This window comes from Macaca nemestrina, chromosome X (genome assembly GCF_043159975.1).
Source record: "Macaca nemestrina isolate mMacNem1 chromosome X, mMacNem.hap1, whole genome shotgun sequence".
NCBI classification, from domain to species: domain Eukaryota; kingdom Metazoa; phylum Chordata; class Mammalia; order Primates; family Cercopithecidae; genus Macaca; species Macaca nemestrina.
The window spans coordinates 157,919,123-157,940,170 of record NC_092145.1 but is presented as its reverse complement, the minus strand read 5'-3'; the positions used below and the strand labels follow the sequence as shown (position 1 = coordinate 157,940,170).

At 45.2% G+C, this 21,048-nt stretch overlaps 1 protein-coding gene across 8 annotated transcripts in view; it reads right to left on the bottom strand.

Moving 5' to 3' along the window:
• Nucleotides 1-20,132, bottom strand: part of ARSL (arylsulfatase L) — a 34,088-nt gene extending 13,956 nt beyond the window's left edge. For 2 of the 8 annotated variants that reach the window (XM_071089339.1, XM_071089336.1), the window contains exons 1-6: nucleotides 19,653-19,758; nucleotides 11,874-11,913; nucleotides 10,091-10,252; nucleotides 7,235-7,356; nucleotides 4,940-5,062; nucleotides 1,124-1,547 (exon numbers count right to left, since the gene is read on the bottom strand). In XM_071089339.1, the coding sequence (XP_070945440.1) occupies nucleotides 1,124-1,547; nucleotides 4,940-5,062; nucleotides 7,235-7,356; nucleotides 10,091-10,252; nucleotides 11,874-11,896 (854 nt within the window). In that variant the 5' untranslated portion in view covers nucleotides 11,897-11,913; nucleotides 19,653-19,758. Of the gene's footprint in view, nucleotides 1-1,123; nucleotides 1,548-4,939; nucleotides 5,063-7,234; nucleotides 7,357-10,090; nucleotides 10,253-11,413; nucleotides 11,625-11,873; nucleotides 11,914-15,729; nucleotides 15,849-17,562; nucleotides 17,796-19,652 lie in introns of those variants that run through there. The other 6 variants (XM_071089338.1, XM_071089337.1, XM_071089335.1 and 3 more) reach the window with 6 other exon arrangements.
• Nucleotides 20,133-21,048: the final 916 nt, after the last annotated feature.

Genomic DNA, 21,048 nt, shown 5'->3' with positions numbered 1-21,048 from the left:
CTGTCACCAGGTAAGGTGACTTTTGATGGTATCCTCATCTTTCCTAGAATGCCCTTGGCGAGCATGAAAATAGCTGTGTAGTGTTGAGAACCCTTTTCATCCGATTTCTCCTGGTCCCACACAGGAAGTCTCCCTGCCATACAGTTGACTGCAGGCTAAGTTCTGCCATAAGACATCTGACTTCTGATGACAGACATTTTTAAAATTTATAATTTATTATAAAGCCCTTCAGGTGATGCAGTTTACTTAAATAGTGCCTGTAGTGATCCGAGGATGCCAATGGAGTAAGACTGACCCTAGAGTAACAGCAAATTCCAGCTGACCTGTAACAATTTCTTTTTGAGACAAGGCCTTGCTCTGTCACCCAGGCTACCTTCATAGCCTCACTACATAGTCATAACCTCCTGGGCTCAAGTGATCCTCCTGCCTCAGCCTCCCAAGTAGCTGGGCCTACAAGTGCATGCCACCACAGCCAGCTAATTTTTAAAATCTTTGTAGAAATGGGGTCTTGCTGTGTTGTCCAGGCTGGTCCCTAACTTCTGGCCTCAAAATATCCTCTTTCCTCAGTCTTCTGAGTAGCTGGCATAACAGGTGTGTACCACTATACCCAGCTCAGCAGTAACAATGTTTTAATGGACACAAGGCAAGTCACAAGGCTCCACTGACCCTCATCTATGCCCCATTTTTACCAAAAAATTGTCCTTCTAGGTCATGGCTATCCCATTCTTCAAATGTCAATTAAAGAAGAGGCTTTTTTTTTTTTTTTTGAGACAGGTTTTCCCTGTGTCACCCAGGCTGGAGTGCAGTGATGTGATCTCAACTCACTGCAACCTCCACCTCCCAGGTTCAAGTGATTCTCCCACCTCAGCCTCCAGAGTAGCTGAGATTACAGGCACGCACCACCACACTGGGCTAATTTTTGTATTTTTAGTAGAGACGGGGGTCTCACCATGTTGGCCAGGCTGGTCTTGAACTCCTGACCTCAGGTGATCCTCCCACCTTGGCCTCCAAAACAGCTGGGATTACAGGAATGAGCCACCGTGCCTGACTGAAGAAGACTATTTAGGATGCATTTTCATTCCAAAGCTGAGTGCTTGGAGGAAGCTGACACTTTTCTGCTGACCTTTTGAGAAAGGACGCGACCTCCTGCAGAATAAGGGGCGTCGTTTTTTGGAAGCGCATGGGTTGCTCCGTGATGGTGTGGTTTCTCATCAGCAAGCAGTCGGCATAGACAATCAGAGCACCCACAAAATAGGAGCCTGCGAGGAGGAGGATGGCCCAAAGCGCTGACCAGATGACCGGCGTCCACGAGACGGGTATCAGGTGTGTGAGCTTCCCTGCTACCAGTGTGAGGGCAACCAAGGCCAGGACTTGGAAGAGGAAGTTGAGTTTTTGTTCCAGGTTGACACGCTTCTCTGAGAGTTCCCAGTGGGCGCAATCACCCATCAAGGAGAAAGGCATTCCGTAGAAATGGTCAAAGCCATGGTGGAGGGGGTGGTGGCAATGATCGCTGGCTGACTCACAGTTGAGACCCAGATGCCACTTTCCTGAGAGGCAAAAAGGATGTTGATGTGACAAGCATCTGAGCACAACTGGACATGTCGATATTGACTGTTTGTCGCATTCCTGATACTCTGTTAGACACTGAGGGGCCGGGAGATTGCAGAGAAGTGTGGGCAGCACTAGCTGTTACTTGCACCCCGCAATCTGGCCTCATCGTTTCAGGGGAATGAGGACCCCGTGTGTCAGCTTTAACCAAAATATGAGTTACCTGTGACAGGTGGAACAAATTACTGTAAAACTGTTCACTTAATACAGCAGAAATGTATCCTCTCCCAGTCCTAGAGACCAGGAGTCTGAGATCGAAGTGTCTCCAGGCCACACTCAAATTGGAGGCTCTAGGAGAGGATCCTTCCTGCCTCTCCCAACTCCTGAGGGCTCCAGGCCTCCCTGGGCTTGTGGTCGCATCCCTCCAGTCTCCGTCTCCATGTTTCCATGGCGTTGTCCTCTGTGTGTGTCTGCGACCTAATCTCTTGTCTTATAGGGACAGCAGTCTTTGCAGTAGGACCCACCGTAGAGACCTCATCTTTACTTGATTATATCTGCAATGACTGTTGTGAGCTGGATCCTGGCCTGCCTCAAATTTCTGAGTTGAAGCCCTAACACCCAGGACCTCAGAATGTGACTGTGTTTGGAGACAGGGTGTTCAAAGAGATAAGTAAGGTAAAATGAGGTCATTGGTTTGGCACTGATACGGTTTGGCTGTGTCCTCATGCAAATCTCACCTTGAATTGTAATAATCCCTATGTGTCAAGGGTGGGGCCGGGTGGAGATAATTGGATCATGGAGGTGGTTTCCCCTATACTGTTCTCACGGTAGTGAATGAGTCTCACAAGATCTGATGGTTTTATAAATGGGAGTTCCCCTGCACATGCCCTCTTGCCTGCCGCCATGTAAGACATGGCTTTGCTTCTCCTTTGCCTTCCACCATGATTGTGAGGCCTCCCCAGCCATGTGAAACTGGGAGTCCATTAAACCTCTTTTCTTCATAAATTACCCAGCCTTGGGTATGTCTTTATTAGCAGCGTGAGAACAGACTAATACAGGCCCTAAACTGATAGAACTTGTGTCCCATAAGAAGAGGATATTAGGGCACAGACACATGCATACTCTCTCCAGAAGCTCTAGGGAGGATCCTTCCTGCCTCTCCCAGCTGTGGGTGGCTCCAGCCATCCCTTGGCTTGTGGTCACATCACTTTAATCACACTGCTTTCTCCTCTCTGTGGCCCAATCTTCCTGTACCTCCATGTTAAATGAAGCCTTGTCCTTGCACAGTGGGCCCAGCTGGATAATTCAGGATCATTTTCTCACCTCAAGATCATTCACTTAATCACATTTACAAAGACTCTTTTTGCATATAAGCTAATATTTGCTAGATTCAGAGGTTAGGGCCTGACATCTCTGGGGACCATTATTTAGTCTATCGCACCTTGTTCTGCAGTGCAATGATGAAGGCCAGAAAGCACCATGTGATATCATCAGCATGGGCAGAAGACTTCTGGGCTTTGGAATTGTCCTCTCTCTGAGAAACCACTATCATAGTGGCCATGGTTGAAGTCGGTGGTGGGTTTCGCAAGGCGCACCTTTCAAATTCAGTCAAAGCATAGTCTTTGCTTCCATGCGGCCACTACTATGGTGTTGACAAAGAGTTGTCAACCACTCCAGTGCTGTCTGCCATCTGGAAAACCTCATGATTGCCCAATGAATATCCCATAAGGATAGACTCTTCTGTTTTAGAAAAATTATAGTTGGCCGGGCATGGTGGTTCACAACTATAATCCCAGTCCCTTGAGAGGCCGAGGTGAGAGGATTGCTTGAGCCCAGGATTGCTTGAGACCAGCCTGGGTAGCATGGGAAGACCCTGTCTCTACAAAAAAAAAAAAATAGAAAAGATTAACCAGGCATGGTGGTGCAAGCCTGTAGTGCCAGCTGCTTGGGAGGCTAAGGTGGGAGGATCACTTGAGTCCAGGAGGTCGAGACTGCAGTGAGCCATAACCGCACCATTGCCCTCTAGCCTGAGTAACAGAGTGAGTACCCTGTCTCAAAAAAAACAAAATGTCTATTGGAGAAAATGCACCTTTGTTTGACAGTGATGACTGAATCTCCCCAGATTTTTTTTTTTTTTTTGGTAAAAAATTAAAGAACATTTTATAATTTTTAATTTTTAGAAATATATAATTTATTGAATTTTACATTCATTGTATCCACTAGTCATGTTGTTTGTTATCAATAAATGGAACTATTGATAAAAATCATTACTATAACACAATAATGATAATGGCAACTTGGTCTCCTCTCAAGGAACTATTGCCATTAATTTTGTTTTTCATCCAATACATAACATGTTTTGTTGACTTGTAGAAGAATAACCATGTTAGTTATGGAAGCTGACAGGGAGGTATAATTCTAGTAGACATCTTCATACACACTGAAGGGAAAAATAGGTAGCATTACAGACCTTTTTGATAAAATAATGTATTTTTTCTTATTTTTTTTTATCATGGTCTACGAGAACATTGTGTGAGATGCCAAATATTTCATTAAGGTGATGTTCCTTTTCTTTCTTTCTTTTTCTTTTTTTGTAGAGACAGGGTTTCGCCATGCTGCCCAGGCTGGTCTCATACTCCTGGCCTCAAGCGATCCACCCACCTTGGCCTCCCAAAGTGCTGGGATTACAGGCATGAGCCACCGCGCCTGACCAGAGTCACTTTTGTAAAGGCACTAATCCCACATATGAGGCTCCACCTTCACAACCTCATCACCTCCCAAAGGCTTCACCTCCTGACTCCATTACCTGGGGGGTAAGAGTTTCAACACAGGAACTTTAGGGGGACACAAACATTTAGATCACAGCGCTAAACTAGCTCAATTGATCCATAAACCAACCATGAAAGAGCTGAAGGTGTTCAGTCTAAGACACTAATGTCTAAGACACAAAGTCCATGTGAAGGGCGGGAGAGGATCCCACAGAACAAAGCAGCGATTGCGTGTTGTGCAACAGAGCTTGGAGCATATGCCATAGGCATGAGCACATTTTATTTCTTTTTTAAATTTATTATTATAATTATTTTTTTGTAGAGGTGGGGTCTTGCTATGTTGCCCAGGTGGGTTTCAAACTTCTGGGCTCAAGCACTCTGTCCACCTTGGCCTCTCAAAGTACTGGGATTATAGGCATGAGCCACCTTGCCTGATCTGGTATTTCTTGAGTATCTACTTTGCAGTAAACAACCTGGAAAGTAACATGGTTCCTAGATATATGCAGCTTTCTGTCTAGTGGAAAATCCCACAGCACCTCACCCATTTTCCTTTCCAAACTTTTTAGCTGAATGTCCCTTCCATATAAAAGTCATGCGCGTACCACTTTTAAAAACGTACATACCTATGAGTCCAGTGGCATAGCCTTTCTCTTTCAATATTTTTGCAAAAGTTGTCTCATTTGTTGGAAGACCTCCAGATGCTCCAGTCCATTGAAGAACACGGTAACCAATGCTGGAAACCATCCCTTTGAGCAATTAGTAAGAAAAAGAACTACTGTTACACATTTTTTTTTGTTTGTTATTTATTATTTATTTAAAAATAGAACGCTTGGTAAAAATCTCTCTTACTTGAAATTAAATTGAAAATGGACTTCCTATATGACTTTGCCTAGTGGACTGCATTTTTGGCAGCAAAGTAAATGATTAATTTGTTGAAAACGTTAGTGAGAAGATGGACTTTCCCGTTATGTGCAGGTTATAAGTAATATAATTCAGTGAAAAAGGAATAAAAACTTACAATGTTTTTTTTTTGTGTTAATTAATTTATTTAGAGATGAGGTCTTGTTCTGTCGTCCAGGCTGGAATGCAGTGGTGTAATCAATGCCCACTGCAGTCTCGACCACCTGGGCTCAAACGAGCCTCCCACCTCAGTTACCTGAGTAGCTGGGACTACAGGTGCGCACCACCACACCTGGCTAATTTTAAAATTTTTTGCAGAGACAGGGTCTCACTCTGTCACCCAGACTTGAGTGCAGTGGCATGACTATAGATCACTGCAGCCTTGAACTCCTGGGCTCAACTGATCCTCCCACCTCAGTCTCCCAAGCAGCTGGGACTACAGGGGCACACCACCATGCCTAGCTAATATTTTTAAATTTTTTGTAGAGATGGGATCTCACTATGTTGCCCAGGCTGGTCTTGAACTCCTAGACTCAAGTAAATCCTCCCACCTCAGCCTCCTAAAGTGTTGGGATTAGAGTCATGAGCCATTGTGCCTGACCTAAAAATGATTTTATAATTTCATCAAACTCTTGATATAATCCAAAGGTTCTCAAACTTGTCTGCCCATTGGAATCGTGTGGGGAGCTTCAAAATATTCTGATGCCTGGTTATCACCCCAGGGGTGCTAATTTTTATCAGTCTTGGGTGGAACTTGGGCTTTCGGATGGTAGGAATATCCTCTGGATGATTCTAACGTACTGACAAGGTTGGTAGCCACTGATAAAATTTTATTCTGCTCTCTAGACATTCCAAATCTTTACCCAAGGGTTCGTTTGTATGTTTTGAGACAGCGTCTTGCTCTGTCACCCAGGCTGGAGTGCAGTGGCGTGATCTCGGCTCACTGCAACCTCCACCTCCCGGGTTCAAGCAATTATCCTGCCTCAGCCTCCCAAGTAGCTGGGACTACAGGCACTCATCATCACACCCAGCTAATTTTTGTATTTTTAGTAGAGACGGGGTTTCCCCATGTTGGCCAGGCTGCTCTCGAACTCCTGACCTCAAGTGATCTGCCTGCCTCAGCCTCCCAAAGTGCTGGGATTACAGGCATGAGCCACCACACCCAGCCTCTACCCAAGTGTTTTAAAATGTAGGTGTTACGTATCATTATTATTATTATTAAAGTTTTATCATTATTTAGCTATGGCAAGGCCAACAGATCAGGAGATGACTGTCATTGGAGAGATAGTTTATTACTCACAGTTCTTGATAGTTTATTACTCACAGTTTAAGAGGAGGCAGGGGTGAGCCATGCTGTGTGATTATATGGGGAAGCTTCAGGGTTGGTCAGGAGGCAGAGGGAGTGAGGGGAAAGCATGGAAAAAGCCTTTCTTATTTATTGTTTTTCTTTTTTGGAAAGCAATTGGCAAGGTAGGGTAAGTCGGCTTAAGACTGGCCAGTTTGTACAATTTCCGTGGGCTTTCATCTCTAGGGGCTGTCCCTAGAAAGCTGGTACCTGATTCTGGGGGCATTAGGGCAAAGAGAGAGTGGCCCCATATATGAAAACCTCCTAAAGGTGATGGTTAGGGGTGTGTGCTCTGGATTGATTGGTTTATCTATGAAAGGTGCACTCCCAAGTGACTTGTTTGCTGTCTCTAAGAACTGGCTAGCCCTGGGAGGGCCAGTCCTGCCAAGGTCAGCAAAGCCCTAAGATGTCAAAGCATCAGAATATAAAAGCTGCCTGGGCACGGTGGCTCACGCCTGTAATCCCAGCACTCTGGGAGGTCAAGGAAGGGGGATCTTTTGAGCCCAGCATTTCAAGATCAGTATGGGCAAGATAGAGAGAGACACTCCCACCCCACCAATCTCTATTTAAATTAAAAAAAAAAAAAACCTAATAAAAAAACCAAAATGTAAAAACTAAAAACTATGATTAATACACCAGGCTGCACCCTAGTGCAGTTGTAAGAGAGACTAACCTGATCGAACAGGGTATCTGCCCGTGAGGAAGGCAGCTCTGCTTGGGGTGCACAAAGATGCGGCCGAGATGTGTTGGGTCAGCTTCACGCCGTCCTCTGCAAGGCGGTCAATATTTGGAGTCCTATGGAGGGACAAATTAACAGCTTTACTTGTTAAAATTAGACAGGATTTTCATAAGCACAGCTACATGCTACTTAATAGACGGTCTGCTGGTCATTGTAGAGCGCTTCAAGATGTTCTTAGGAATGACCTAAACGTAATGTCAAAGATTTCTAATGTTTTCTGAACCTTCAAGGAAACATCAACTCATTTAAATAGAAGTGAGTGGCTGGACGCGGTGGCTCATGCCTGTAATCCTAGCACTTCGGAAAGCCAAGGCAGGAGGATTGTTTGGGGCCAGGAGTTCAAGACCAGCTGGGCCAACATGGCGAGACCCTGTCTCTACCAAAAAAAACCTACAAAAATAGAAAAATTAGCCAGGAATGGTGGCGCATGTCTGTAGAACCAGCTACTTGGGAGACTGAGGAAGGAGGATTGTTTGAGCTCAGGAGTTCGAGGCTGCAGTGAGCTGTGATTGCAACACTGTACTTCAGCCTAGGTGACGGACAGACAACCTGTCTCTGAAATAAATAAATGAATGAGTAGATAGAGTGACTAAGTTTCCATAAGGCACTATTGGTACTGAGAGAGCAACCTCAGAGGGAATGCAGAACTGAGAGCCCAGGGCACCTTCTCCGGGACTCACAGTGTTCATGAGAAGGTTTGACTTCATGGACGCCAACACACTGTAAGTGCTACATGAGGGTGGAAGGCTGGAATTCAGACAGGAGGATGGACTAGCTCTAGCTCATGACAGACGGACACACCAGATTTTGGCATTAAGAGGGTGTGGACCCTCCTAATGAAAAGCAGAGCTTTCCAGCAGGGAGGACTGAAATCCCGCGTATGTGCTGGGCTTGGCTAGATGGATGGGGTTGGGAGTGAGATGGAGATCAATATTGGTCTTCCCCTTACAGGCAACGACACTGATGTCTTCTGTATGTTTGTTTATGTGTTTGTATTTTGAGACTGAGTCTCCAGGCTGGAGTGCAGTGGCACTATTTGAGGCTCACTACAACCTCTCCCTCCCGGGTTCACGTGATTCTCCTGCCTCAGCCTCCCAAGTAGCTGGGATTACAGGTGCCTGCCACCACTCCCAGCTAATTTTTGTGTTTTTAGTAGAGACGGGGGTTTCACCATGTTGGCCAGGCTGGTCTTGAACTCCTGACCTCCAAGTGATCAGCCTGCCTTCGCCTCCCAAAGTGCTGGGATTATAGGCGTGAGCCACCATGGTCAGCCTGTTTATTTTTTGAAACAGGGTCTCACTCTGCTGCCCAGAGCGTAGTGGTCTGATCACAGCTCACTGCAACCTCAAACTCCTGGGCTCAAGTGATCCTCCCACACCTCACCCTCTTGAATAGCTAGGATTACAGGTGCATCCACCATGCCTGGCTAATTTTTTTTTAATTAAAAAAATTAAAATGTGCTGGGAGTGGTGACTCACATCTGTAATCCCAGCACTTTGGGAGGCTGAGGCAGGGGGATCACGAGGTCAGGAGATCGAGACCATCCTGGCTAACACGGTGAAACCACGTCTCTACTAAAAATACAAACAAATTAGGGGGGCATGGTGGCGGGCACCTGTAGTCCCAGCTACTCGGGAGGCTGAGGCAGGAGAATGGCATGTAGAGATGGAGCTGGCAGTGAGCCAAGATCGTGCCACTACACTCCAGCCTGGGTGACAGAGCAAGACTCCATCTCAAACAAACAAACAAAAATAATGTTTATATTTTGTAGAGGTAGGATTTCACTGTTTCCTAGGCTGGTCTTGAACTCCCGGCCTTCAGTGATCCTCCTGCCTCAGCCTCCCAAAGAGCTGGGATTACAGTCATGCCCGGCTGATAGCATTTCTAAAGCATTGTCCATTATGTACTGGGTGGATAAAAATCATATTTAAAAAATGAAACGAGGACGGGCACAGTGGCTCATACCTGTAGTCCCAGCACTTTGGGAGGCTGAAGCGGGTGGATCACTTGAGGCCAGGAGTTCAAGACCAGCCAGGCCAATATGGCAAACCCTGTCTCTACTGAAAATACAAAAATTATCCAGGCGCGGTGGCAGGCGCCTATAATCCCGGCTACTCTGGAGGCTGAGGCAGGAGAATCACTGGAATCCCGGAGGCGGAGGTTGTAGTGAGCCGAGATCGCGCCACTGTACTCCAGCCTGGGCGACACAGTGAGACTCTCTCAAAAAAAAAAAAAAAAAAAAAAAGAAATGAGGCCAGGTATGGTGGCTTACATCTGCAATACCAGCACTTTGGGAGGCTGAGGCGTGTGGATCACTTGAGCCCAGAAGTTGGAGACCAGCCTGGGCAACATGGCAAAACTCCACCTCCATAAGAAATTTAAAAATTACCCAAGCATGATGGTGGGCACCTGCAGTCCCAGAATTACTCGGGAGGCTGAGGCAGGAGGATCACTTGAACCTGGGAGGTCGAGGCTGCAGTGAGCTGTGATTGTACCAGTGCAATCCAGCCTGGACCACAGAGCAAGACTTTATCTCAGATAAACATAAAAAAAAATAAATAAATACAATAGAAATAAAAATGAAATGAGCAGTCATATGTAGGATGGATTGAGGTGGGGTTAGTGCTGGCGTGGGAAGAAAGTAACATTAGGGAGTGTTAGAAAACGCACAAGTGCAGAACTCTTGAAGTGTGAACTGCCAAGATCAAGGGTTATATGCATTTTCAGTGGCTTCTCTTTCTTCTGGTGTCTGCACTGGGGGCACCAGGTGAGTAATTCTCTGTCCCTTGCCTCATGGTGTTGTTGCCATAGCAGCCAATGTCCCCGATGCCGAGGTCGTCTGCCATCAGAAGAAGGATGTTCGGTCGGGAGGTGGAAATGTTGCTGGAAGCTGATGGCACCAAACCTAGCAGCACAGACAGCATCCCGGCCAGCCAGCTCCTGAAACACAACCTGTCAGAGACTGCATCACGCTCCTGTCCATCTCGCTTGCAGAACTTGTGTATGGGGGAAGGTGGCATCACTATGTTAAGAGGTATTGATATTATCATCACATTTCAGAATAGCTTTGAGGACATCTCTTAGGCATTTGATTGTTTTTCTCTGGTTACAATTAACTGATACTGTTGATGACTTTATTTGGCCTTTAAGTGTTTGTTTTTGGATGCTCTAAAGTCGGTTGTTTTAAACTCACGATTAACAGAAAGCCTTGGTGGGGTGCAGTGGCTCACTCCTGTAAGCTCAGTATCTTGTGAGGCCGCAGCGGGTGGATTGCTTTAGCGCAGGAGTTCAAGACCAGCCTGCGCAACATGGTGAAAACTCATCTCTACAAGAAATACAAAACTTAGCTGGGCGTGGTGGCATGTGCCTGTAGTCCCAACTACTGCAAAGGCTGAGGTGGGAGGATTGCTTGAGCCTGGGAGGTTGAGGCTGCAGCGAGCTGAGATCGCAACACTGCAGGGCAACAGAGCAAAGCTGTCTCAAAACTACAGCAACAGCAACCATAAAAAGCAGAAACAGACAGAAAGCCTGCCTTGGTCATGGTTTCTTGGATGGATCGGGTCCCCAGAACAGCTATTGTCCCTTCTCCGTTGCCTCTTCTTCATTGTTCTTCCTTAAGCAAATTGTGTTGAATACAGGGAATGGGGGCTGGGGTTAGGGGTTGGACCACCCAGCAGAGCAAGGAAGAGACACAAGCTTGGGGCAAGGTGAGACACAGCGAGCTGCTCCTTCTGAGTCTATGAAAACCCTCTGCGCATTGCAGCGCGCAGATGAACATACCCAGGACTGACTTCTTTAGCCCACTGGTATCTGAGGAGAAGTGGGTTTGGAGGTGAAGGAGGTTCTAGCCTGGAGGAGAAAGCCCTGGTAGTTGCGTACCCTGAGGGAGCATTTCCACAGGGCTTGGTGACATACAGCCTGCCACTATCATTGCTGCCTCTTTCATCGATGCCACCCTGGGAATGCATGTGGACAGCAGGGCCATAGTGTCCCAATCCCCAGTGGGATGCAGTAAAGATATAATCTGAGTCTCCAAGAAGGTTTGCAGTAGGGGAAACCCTGATTTTCCCTGGAAAACCAGACACCTGGCCGATGGTAGAGGTTGATGCCCACCTGATTTGCCAAGAATTAAATACAATTCCCTCTGAGGCTGCCTGGGACAACATCAGATCAAGGGAGCATGGAGCACATCTGTTAATCACGGGTCTCATGCTTCATTCTCCAGATGCAGGATCAATCACTATCAGTGCATTCTGAGAAAGAACCATCAAGAGATCCAGAAGTGGTCAGGCGTGGTGGCTCATGCCCATTATCCAAGCACGTTGGGGGGCCAAGGCGGTAGCATCACCTGAGCCCAGGTGTTCAAGACCAGCTTGGGCAACATGGTGAGACCCTGTCTCTATATAAGAAAGGAAAAAAAGTAAGAAGAAAAGGAAGGAAGGAAGGAGAGAAAGAAAGAAAGATAGATAGAAAGAAAAAGAAAGAAAGAAAGAAAGAAAGAAAGAAAGAAAGAAAGAAAGAAAGAAAGAAAGAAAGAAAAGACTATTAATGAGTGCATATAATTGTATCTTACCAAGAATGGTGCAGATGTAACATGTCTCTATCTCTACTTCCTGTAAGACATAAAGATGTCCACAATCACACTGACAGCAGAAATTGAACTGATTATAAATAAAACAGTAAGTAATTAGAAAGGGGAACTTTGATTCCCGTTCATGATATCAATAGCAAAAATATCTTAAAACAATGACCAAAATGTCATAAAGGAATGCTCTTCCCGAGTGAAAAGGCTTCGAAAATGTTTGATACTATGTTAAGAATGTAAAGCATGTTTCAATACACAGCCAGATGGAGTCTTCAGAGAAAGAGGAGGAAAGTGATGACAGGGTCTCCATCCCCTTTACCAGCTTTCATAGCCCATGAGTGACGTGGTCAGGGCAGAAGATCGCCAAGTGAGGAGAGAATCCCAGTGTCCGGAAGCAGCTTCTTTTGTCTTCTGCTTCCTGAGCCCAGGGCGAGGGTGATTGCTAATGTCCAGAAACGCAGAGAGAGTCCTGATTTGGAAGGGGGAAGCGGGGCAAGATCAAAGCTTGGATGATACACGAAAGAATCTGAGTAGAGGGTATGAAGATCAGAAATACAATGAGAGGCTGGGCGTGGTGGCTCATGCCCGTAATCCCAGCTCTTTGGGAGGCGGCAGTGGGAGGATTGCTGGAGCCCAGGAGGTGCGGACTCGAAAACAGAACTGGGAGTGTCAGTGTGAAGGAAAAAGGCCTAGAGGACTCGCAGGCACTGAGTGCTGCATGAAGGAGAGAAGCATTCGCCTTCTTTGCTAGGGGCAGGTGCTGCAGGAAGACGGGGCGACCATTGCCCACACTTGGAAATGTTCAGTCCATGGAGGGAAACGGGCGACCCCAAAGCACAGAGGGGCGGCCCCTCAGTCTCTCCAAAGAGTGAGGGAGAGCCCAGGGTGGAGAGCCCAGGGTGGAGAGCCCAGGGTGGAGAGCAGGAAAGGAGTGAGATGGAAGATAACAATTAGAGTTGCAGACAGCAAGAGGTCGCCTTCAGGGTACTGCAGTGGTCTCACCCCATGTGGCTTGTGCATGGGACTGAGGACAAAGCTCGGATTTTTCTTTTCATCTTGCCTGAATTCCTATCTAAGGGGTCTGGAGAGTCGTGCACTACAAACCATAAATTCTCATCAGAAGGGTTTCATTTAACTATATATCGTGACTTACTTTCCAATCTGACTCCGGCATAACATGGGACAAATAAGAAAATCAAAACATTTTACCCCAAAACATGTTTCTTTGCCATATCTTGGAATGGTGCTGTAAAGCTGTCCTTTGTGGGGAAAAATTTGCATCTGTAAAGATGTAAATAATTTCTATTCACATAGAGATTCACATCTTTTTCTTCCAGACCTTCCCAATCCTGAAAAGATTAACTAAGACTCTAGCACCTTTTAAAGGTCTGAATAGTGTCATCTAGTGTCTCTAAGGGCAGCCACTATAAGACTCCAGAAGAACCTTGGTCTCCACAATCTTTTATCTTAACCTGAACATTTCTTTTCTAGGGATCCCAGGTTTGTTTGTTTGTTTTTTTTTTCTTTTTTGAGACGGAGTCTCGCTCTGTTGCCCAGGCTGGAGTGCAATGGCACCATCTTGGCTCACTGCAAGCTCCGCCTCCCGGGTTCAAGTGATTCTCCTGCCTCAGCCTCCTAGGATCCCAGGTCTTTAGACGAACTCAACCAATTGTCAACCAGGAAATGTTTAAATCTATGTATAAGCTGGAAGTCCCCTGGCTTTGACTTGTTCCACCTTTCTGAACCAAACCACTGTATTTCTTAAATGTATTTGATTGCTGTCTCATGCCTCCCTAAAATGTATAAAACCAAGCTGCACCCCAATCACCTTGGGCACATGTTCTCAGGACCCCCTGAAGACTGTGTCATGGGTCATGATCATTCCTATTTGGCTCAGAATAAATCTCTTCAAATATTCTACAGAGTTTGCTTCTTTTCGTTGAGTGGACGTGGGCATGCCTAGAAGATAAAGAGACAGGAGCGTGCAGATGTGTTGGGTTTCTGCCTCTGAGTAACCAGGGGAGTGACCTGGCCACTTTTAGAAGGGCCGAGCAGCCAGTGAGTGAGGACACACTGGAGCCAGCAGGCACTGAGAGCCTAGAAGTGGCCATGGTGGCTGTCCCGGTGAAACCTGACCAAGGATAGACACAGCTGGTGTGGGAGCGGGGAGGGCAGAGAGGAGGGGTGGGCAAGGTCCGAAGGGCTGCAAAACCCCAGGGTGTGAGTGGGAGAGAAGCGATTGGTTGAGGGATTTCCCCTTATCGCCTTTTAGGGGATGCTGGGAGGGGTGTTTGCTCCTAGCAGGATTCAGGGACAAAACCAGTCTTCTGAGAAAGACAATGAGCTTTCTGAAAGGAAAATAAATCTTGAGGCCCGCAAGTCACTAAGCTAAAGCTAAAAGTCAAGCTGGGAACTGCCTAGGGCCTCTGCCTCCCATTCTAGTCAAAGTCACCCCTCTGCTCACTGAGATGACATGTATCTGATCGCCTCCTTTGGAAAGGCTCATCAGAAACTCAAAAGAAGGCAACTGTTCCTCTCTCGCCCTGTCTGTGACCTGGAAGCTCCCTCCCTGCTGACAGTCTTCCTGCCTTTGCTTCAAGCTGTCCCGCCTTTCCAGACCGAACCAGTGTGCTTCTGACATTATTGATGGATGTCTAACACTGAATTGCTACATCTCCAGTAATTTTCCGTCTGTTGAAGAGAAAAAGACCTCAGATATCATTTGTGCTTTGTTTAGAACACAGAAGGAAGGGATAAGGTGTACGCCCTGCTCGTGAGGTTTGTTTGTTTGTTTGTTTGTTTTACCCTAGAGAGCACACACAATTCTCATATTCTAAAAGCAATAGCAAAAGACGCAATTACTTTCCACCAACCGAATGGCACCTCCACCGGGAAATAGATTGATTTAAAATTGTACATGGAGAGAAAACCAAAATGAGCATTTAACACCCTCAGCTTTGCTTTCTGACCTACAATGCCACGCTGCCGATGGTCAGAAAACTGAATAGAAGCAAAATACTGTACAAATGTAATGAGAAAACCCCAAACCACCACCCAATAGGGGAAGACGGTTTGCAGCAATCCTGCCCAGCAGCGGTTTATCTCTGGGTGTGGCGATTTAGTTAAAGTGTTCTTTTTCTAATTTTTCTTTTCTTTTCCTTTTTTTTTTTTTTTTGAGATAGGGTCTTGCCGTCTCACCTAGACTGGAGAGCAGTGGTGCGATCATAGTTCACTGCAGCCTCAAATTCTTGGGCTCAAGCGATCCTCCCACCTCAGCCTCCCAAGTAGCTGAAACTACAGGCACCTGCCACTATGCCTGGTTATTGATTTTTTTTTTTTTTTTTTTTTAAAGTAGAGGTGGGATTTCCTCTTTTGCTCAGGCTGGTCTCAAACTCCTGGGCTCAAGGGATCCACCCACCTCGACCTCCCAAAGTGCTCGGATTACAGATTTTAGCCACCGTGCTCGACCTAATTTTTCTTTCTTCTGCAGTGTTATGTATTTATAAGTAAAAAGATGAAATTTTTTCTTGGAGAAAAACGTTAAAAAAATAAAGAGATGGTGATAAAAGCCTTGAATGAGTTTAATTTTGGAAGCTGTGACATTGAGGTGACCCAGAGCCTGGGGCCTGCCCAAGGCCTCTCCTGCAGATTAGAAAACAAATCCCCCTTTTCCAGGAAAGAGCTACATTCCTAGGCCTGTAAGTCACTGGTACTGCTTTATAAAAACAAACTGGGCAATTATTCAGAGACAGAAAAGGGAACGGGGATCTCTTTGTTCACCACACTGCCTCATGCCTGGGGCTGGAGTCCCATTCCAGCACAAACGAACCTTCACAGGACTCACCTCTGCTCCTGGGTTCCCTCCTGAACCCCCGATCAAGAAAAGGAAGGTTCTCTTCCAAAGGAAGCAAGCGTGAAGGCAGAGAGCACTCCCACAAGGCTTTGAGCTGGGAATGATTGACTTTGAGTTTGTTTTTCCCATGTCAGAAGATCAGAGAGAGTAAGGACAGACCGAGCGAGCACAGACTCCCCCTACATCGCAGCATGGGGGAGTCTCAAAGCCACGCCCACGTCTACCAATCCAGTAGTCAGTTTCCTTAGGTTTTTATTTTGTTTTATTTTTTGTAGAGACAGGGTTTCGCTATGTGGCCCAGGCTGGTCTCAAAGCCCTGAGCCCAAATGATCTGTCCTCTTTGGCCTCCTGAAGTGCTGGGATTACAGGCGTGAGCCACCACGCTCTGCCAATGTCCTTAGGTTTTTAAGTGACTGCCTAGCTGTTACACAGGGCGCTTGCTATAATATGATCATATCCAGCCTGGCATGGTGGCTCATGCCTGTAATCCCAGCGCTTTGGGAGGATGAGGCAGGAAGATTGCTTGAGGCCAGGAGTTTCAGAGCAGCCTGGGCAGCAAAGTGAGATGCTGTCTCTTCAAAAATAAAAAAAAAAATTAGGCTGGGCATTGTGGCTCATGCCTGTAATCCTAGCACTTGGGAAGGTTGAGGCAGGAGGATCGCTTGAGCCCAGGACTTCGAGACCAGCCCGGGCATCATAGCAAGACCCTGTCTCTACAAATAATAAAACAATTAGCCAGGCACGGTGGCATGCGTCTCTAGTCCCAGCTACTCAGGAGGCTGAGGTGGAAAGATTGATCCTGGGAGGTTGAAGCTGCAGTGTCACTCCAGCCTGAGTGACAGAGCAAGACCTGGCCTCAAAAAAAATTGTTTTTCAAGAAGTTATTTGTTTAGTGGTAAATGAAGTAAATAAGAAATAATAAAGATAAGATAAAAAAGAAAAAAAATTTTTTAAGTAAACAAACAAAGAAGTAAAAAGGCCAGGCACAGTGGCTCATGCCTGTAATTCCAGCACTTTGGGAGGATGAGGTGGGCTGATCACTTGAGCCCAAGAGCTCGAGACCAGCCTGGCCAACATGGTGAAACCCTGTCTCTATTGAAAATACAAAAATTAGCCAGGCATGGTGTTGCATGCCTGTAATCCCAGCTACTCGGGAGGCTGAGGCAAGAGAATTGCTTGAACCCGGGAGTTGGAGGTTGCAGTGAAGCGAGATCGCAGCATTGCCCTCCAGCCTGGGCAACGGAGAGAGACTCTGTCTCAATAATAATAATAATAATAATAATAATAATAATAAACACTAAAAAGAAAAGAAAATAAAAAAATAAAAAGAAAAAAATAAGCAAAAAAAAAAAAAAAGTGAAAAAAGGATTATTTTCAAGCAATGCTTGATTTTAAAACAAAAAGATGGGCTGGGCATGGTGGCTCACGCCTGTAATCCCAGCACTTTGGGAGGCCGAGGCGGGCAGATCACCTGAGGTCAGGAGTTTGAGACCAGCCTGGCCAACATGGAAAAACCCCATCTCTACTAAAAATACAAAAATTAGCTGGGTGTGGTGGCGCACACCTGTAATCCCAGCTACGTGGGAGGCTGAATAGGAGAATTGAACCCAGGAGGTGGAGGTTGCAGTGAGCCGAGATTGTGCCACTGCACTCCAGCCTGGGCGACAGAGTGAGACTCCGTCTCAAAAAAGAAAAGACAAGACAAGACAAGATCAAGGGGGCAGGAAGCAGTTTCTGAGGCACTGCACGATCATTGTGGGGAAGTTACTCTATGGAATGGAAACTTACACAACGGTCCCTATTATTCAACCATCCTTGACTTACAAGGACGGGGTTCCATAGAGTTCCACCTGCTGTCTCTTCACAACTTCACATGCAGCCACATACTGGGTCTGTGAAAAGTCACACAGCCCGCCTGACCTCACTTCCTCCTGACGTGGCTGTGGAAACCACCCTGCTTCCTGGATGAGGAGCTGAAACGCTGGCACACTCCAGCCTGACTCATTTTTACGAGTAAACGGTTTTGATGGCATGTCTCCAAATGAGTATTAGAAGGGGTGTCAGAAACGCGTTCTTTTCCTGTGCCCTAATGGTAATTGCTTTGACTTTGTGATTTTTGGCAACAAATCTTAAGTCATTTCCTCATAGGGGGCCTAAAGGAATATTTTCATCTATATTTCAATTTGTATATTCATATTTATTACATATAATATATAATAACTTTTGTATATCATACATAGTATAAATGTATGTAAAATGTGTAAATAAGGCTGGGCGTGGTGGCTCACGCCTATAATCCCAGCACTTTGGGAGGCGGAGGTGGGAGGATTGCTTGAGCCCAGGAGTTCAAGATCAGTCTGAGCAACAAAGTGAGATCCTATCTCTAGAAAAAAAATCCAATAATAATAATAAAATAAAATTTATAAATATAATATATAATATATAAATATATAATAAAGCATAATTTTTCTTTATTAAAATATGCATGTTTTTCTTTATAAAAATAATATGCACTTTAAAATATATATGTACATATATGTATAGATACATAAAATATGTACATGTATGTACACATATACATAAAATACATGTTATAAAATGCACATATAAATATAAACATAAAACATATGTAAACATGTAGATATAGACATCTATATACATGTTTATGTGTTCACATCTTTTTATATATGTACATGCATATAATGTATATATGTACATGCATATAATGTATATATGTACATGGATGTATATATAACATACATATATACATAATATATATACCTATAAAGCATGTACATCTATACATTAATATATGTACATTTTTTAATAAAAATGTTTACAGTGTATGTATAGTACATATACACATATAAAACAAGTACATATATACATATAAATATGTATATGATTTTTCTAAGAAAAAGCATATTAAGGGCTGCTTCTGACTTGCCTGGGGAACATGGTTTGTTTGTTTTATCTGGCTGGTTATTTTGGTGTCTAAATATAGGACCCTCAATCATGGTTGAACAGTCGTATGATGTACGGTTATATATCAAGTCTGTGGCCTACCTCTGAAGTGATGTATTTATGTATTTAGCGACACAATAAAAGCAGATTTTTCTTTTCCAAAGAACTCTGCACTTTAACCCTTAGAATGTTAAACATTTTGGTCCAGATTGAGTTTTTACTACTGAATAAAATTTTCTACTGTTTCATTCTAAAGATACAAGATATCTTTAGAAAGAGACAAGGCTGGGCGCGGTGGCTCACGCTTGTAATCTCAGCTGGCACACTCTGGCCTTTGGGAGGCCGAGATGGGAAGATCACTTGAGGCCAGGAGTTTGAGACCAGCATGGACAACATGGCAAGATCCTGTCTCAATTTAAAATAAAACAAAATAATAAAATATAGACTGCAATAAAATATAATACAATACAATACAAGTAAAGACAAAAGAAAAAGACGAGGAAGCGCCCATGCGAGACTGACAATGTAGCCTTTGATTCTCTTCCGGCCCTGATCTCAGCCCCGGGCTGCGAGCCTGTGTTCAGCGTTTTGCCTGGGCCCTGTTTCCAAACCCAATTTCGCTTTTCACCTCCAGTATCTCCTCAATGTTCAGTGCATGTGCCTTCAGCAGCGCTAAGATAAGAATCTAGTGTGGATGCCATGTCTCCCATTTGGTATATCTTTCCTTGTTGCTTTTTCTTACGCATTACGTTTCGAAATCTCCCATGTAAAATCTGTTCTTGATATTTGCACTGATTATTATCATTATTATTTTGAAAGGAAATTACTTTTAAAACATTGACAGGGACTTGTTTGAAAAGACGCAGTTTGGCACAAAAGAATACGCCCTGGAGCGTCTCTGCACGTGCAAAAGCCGGCCTGTGAGAAGAAGCCCAAGGAAGGCCAGTTACCTGAGATGCAGTTGTGTCAGGGCGACAGCGGCTGGATTCAGCAGGGAGGCTGTTCCTTGGAAGAAACGTCTTCTGCTTGCCAAAACAGACACGCACAGGCTGTCTCGGCAGCACCGAACGGCTGGCTCACGCATGTGCGTAGCTGATTCACTCTGAAAAGCAGCAACAGGAATTCCGCAGAAACCAAGTTAGGTTGTCCCAGGAACAGATCAGGCAAGTCCCCTAGGAATGTACTGCTGGCTCTTTCAGGCGTCCACAAAAGACCTTCTGTTCTATTTGCAGAACCTCACTCTCAGGGAAGGAGCCCAGACATCTGGTGCTGAACACGGAGTTTTTCAATGGCAGGAAGGTGGAATCCCTTCTGGCTTTTGATCTAGACAGAGTGCATTTTCCAAAATGGAAAAGTGCTTCTCTTGAAATTCATCTTGAATAATCACTCCATAGCCCTTAAATTTCATGCCTTTTTCTTTCCTTTTGCTATTTGCCTCAAACATAAAAAGAAGACAGAAAACGATTCAGGTTACACTTGCAACTATGACTGTGCGTACATAGCCGCAACTATTACCATATGTGTACAGCTGCTGACCCATGTGACTCTGTCACTATCGCTTCTGTTTAGCTCTGTGCACCAGTGTGTTTTCTCATCTATTTGCCAGGGAGCGCCACTTCTGTTTTCATATTGAGGCAGAGCATACATTGCAGGCAACGTTAGATGTAAAATGAATCACTTCAAGGACTTTTTTTCAAATAAGAGCTGTCTGCACACTTCTACGTCTTGACTCACAAAAATATTCATCCTAATGCATTTATAGTCTCCATAGCCTGAACATTGCAGAGTTTGGATTTGAGACCCCCGCTTGCCAAATAAGCCGTCTTACAAACCTGTAGCTCCATGCATTCTTTGTGAGTCTGACACATCAGAAAGAACAAAGCACAGGCTCCGTGGGCTTAAGAACACCTAGCACTCTAGGCCAAGTCTACTAGATTATGTTGCTCTTGAGGGAAGGCTGTCAACACTCATACAGTTATTTTTTGCACAAGTTGAACATCAAGGAGATAAAACCAGGATCCAAATTGGAACTCCCAGGTTGCCTGACCTTCAGCCTGACTTTCTGTGTTCTGGGATGAGGCATGGTTACGCCACTACCCTACTATTACATTTGAGGAGGATGACTCTTTATTGTAGGGGCCGTCCTGTAGAATGTTGAAAAACATCCCTGGGCTCCATTCCCTAGAAGCAGGGAGTGACCACCACCTTCTCCCCAGTCGTGACAACCAGAAATATCTCTAGTCATGGCACAATGTCTCCCAGGGTGCAGAATCACTCGGGTTGAAAACACTGGTGTTAAGGACGTACTTTGCAGATGACTGGAGAACACTTAATTACGATCATGCT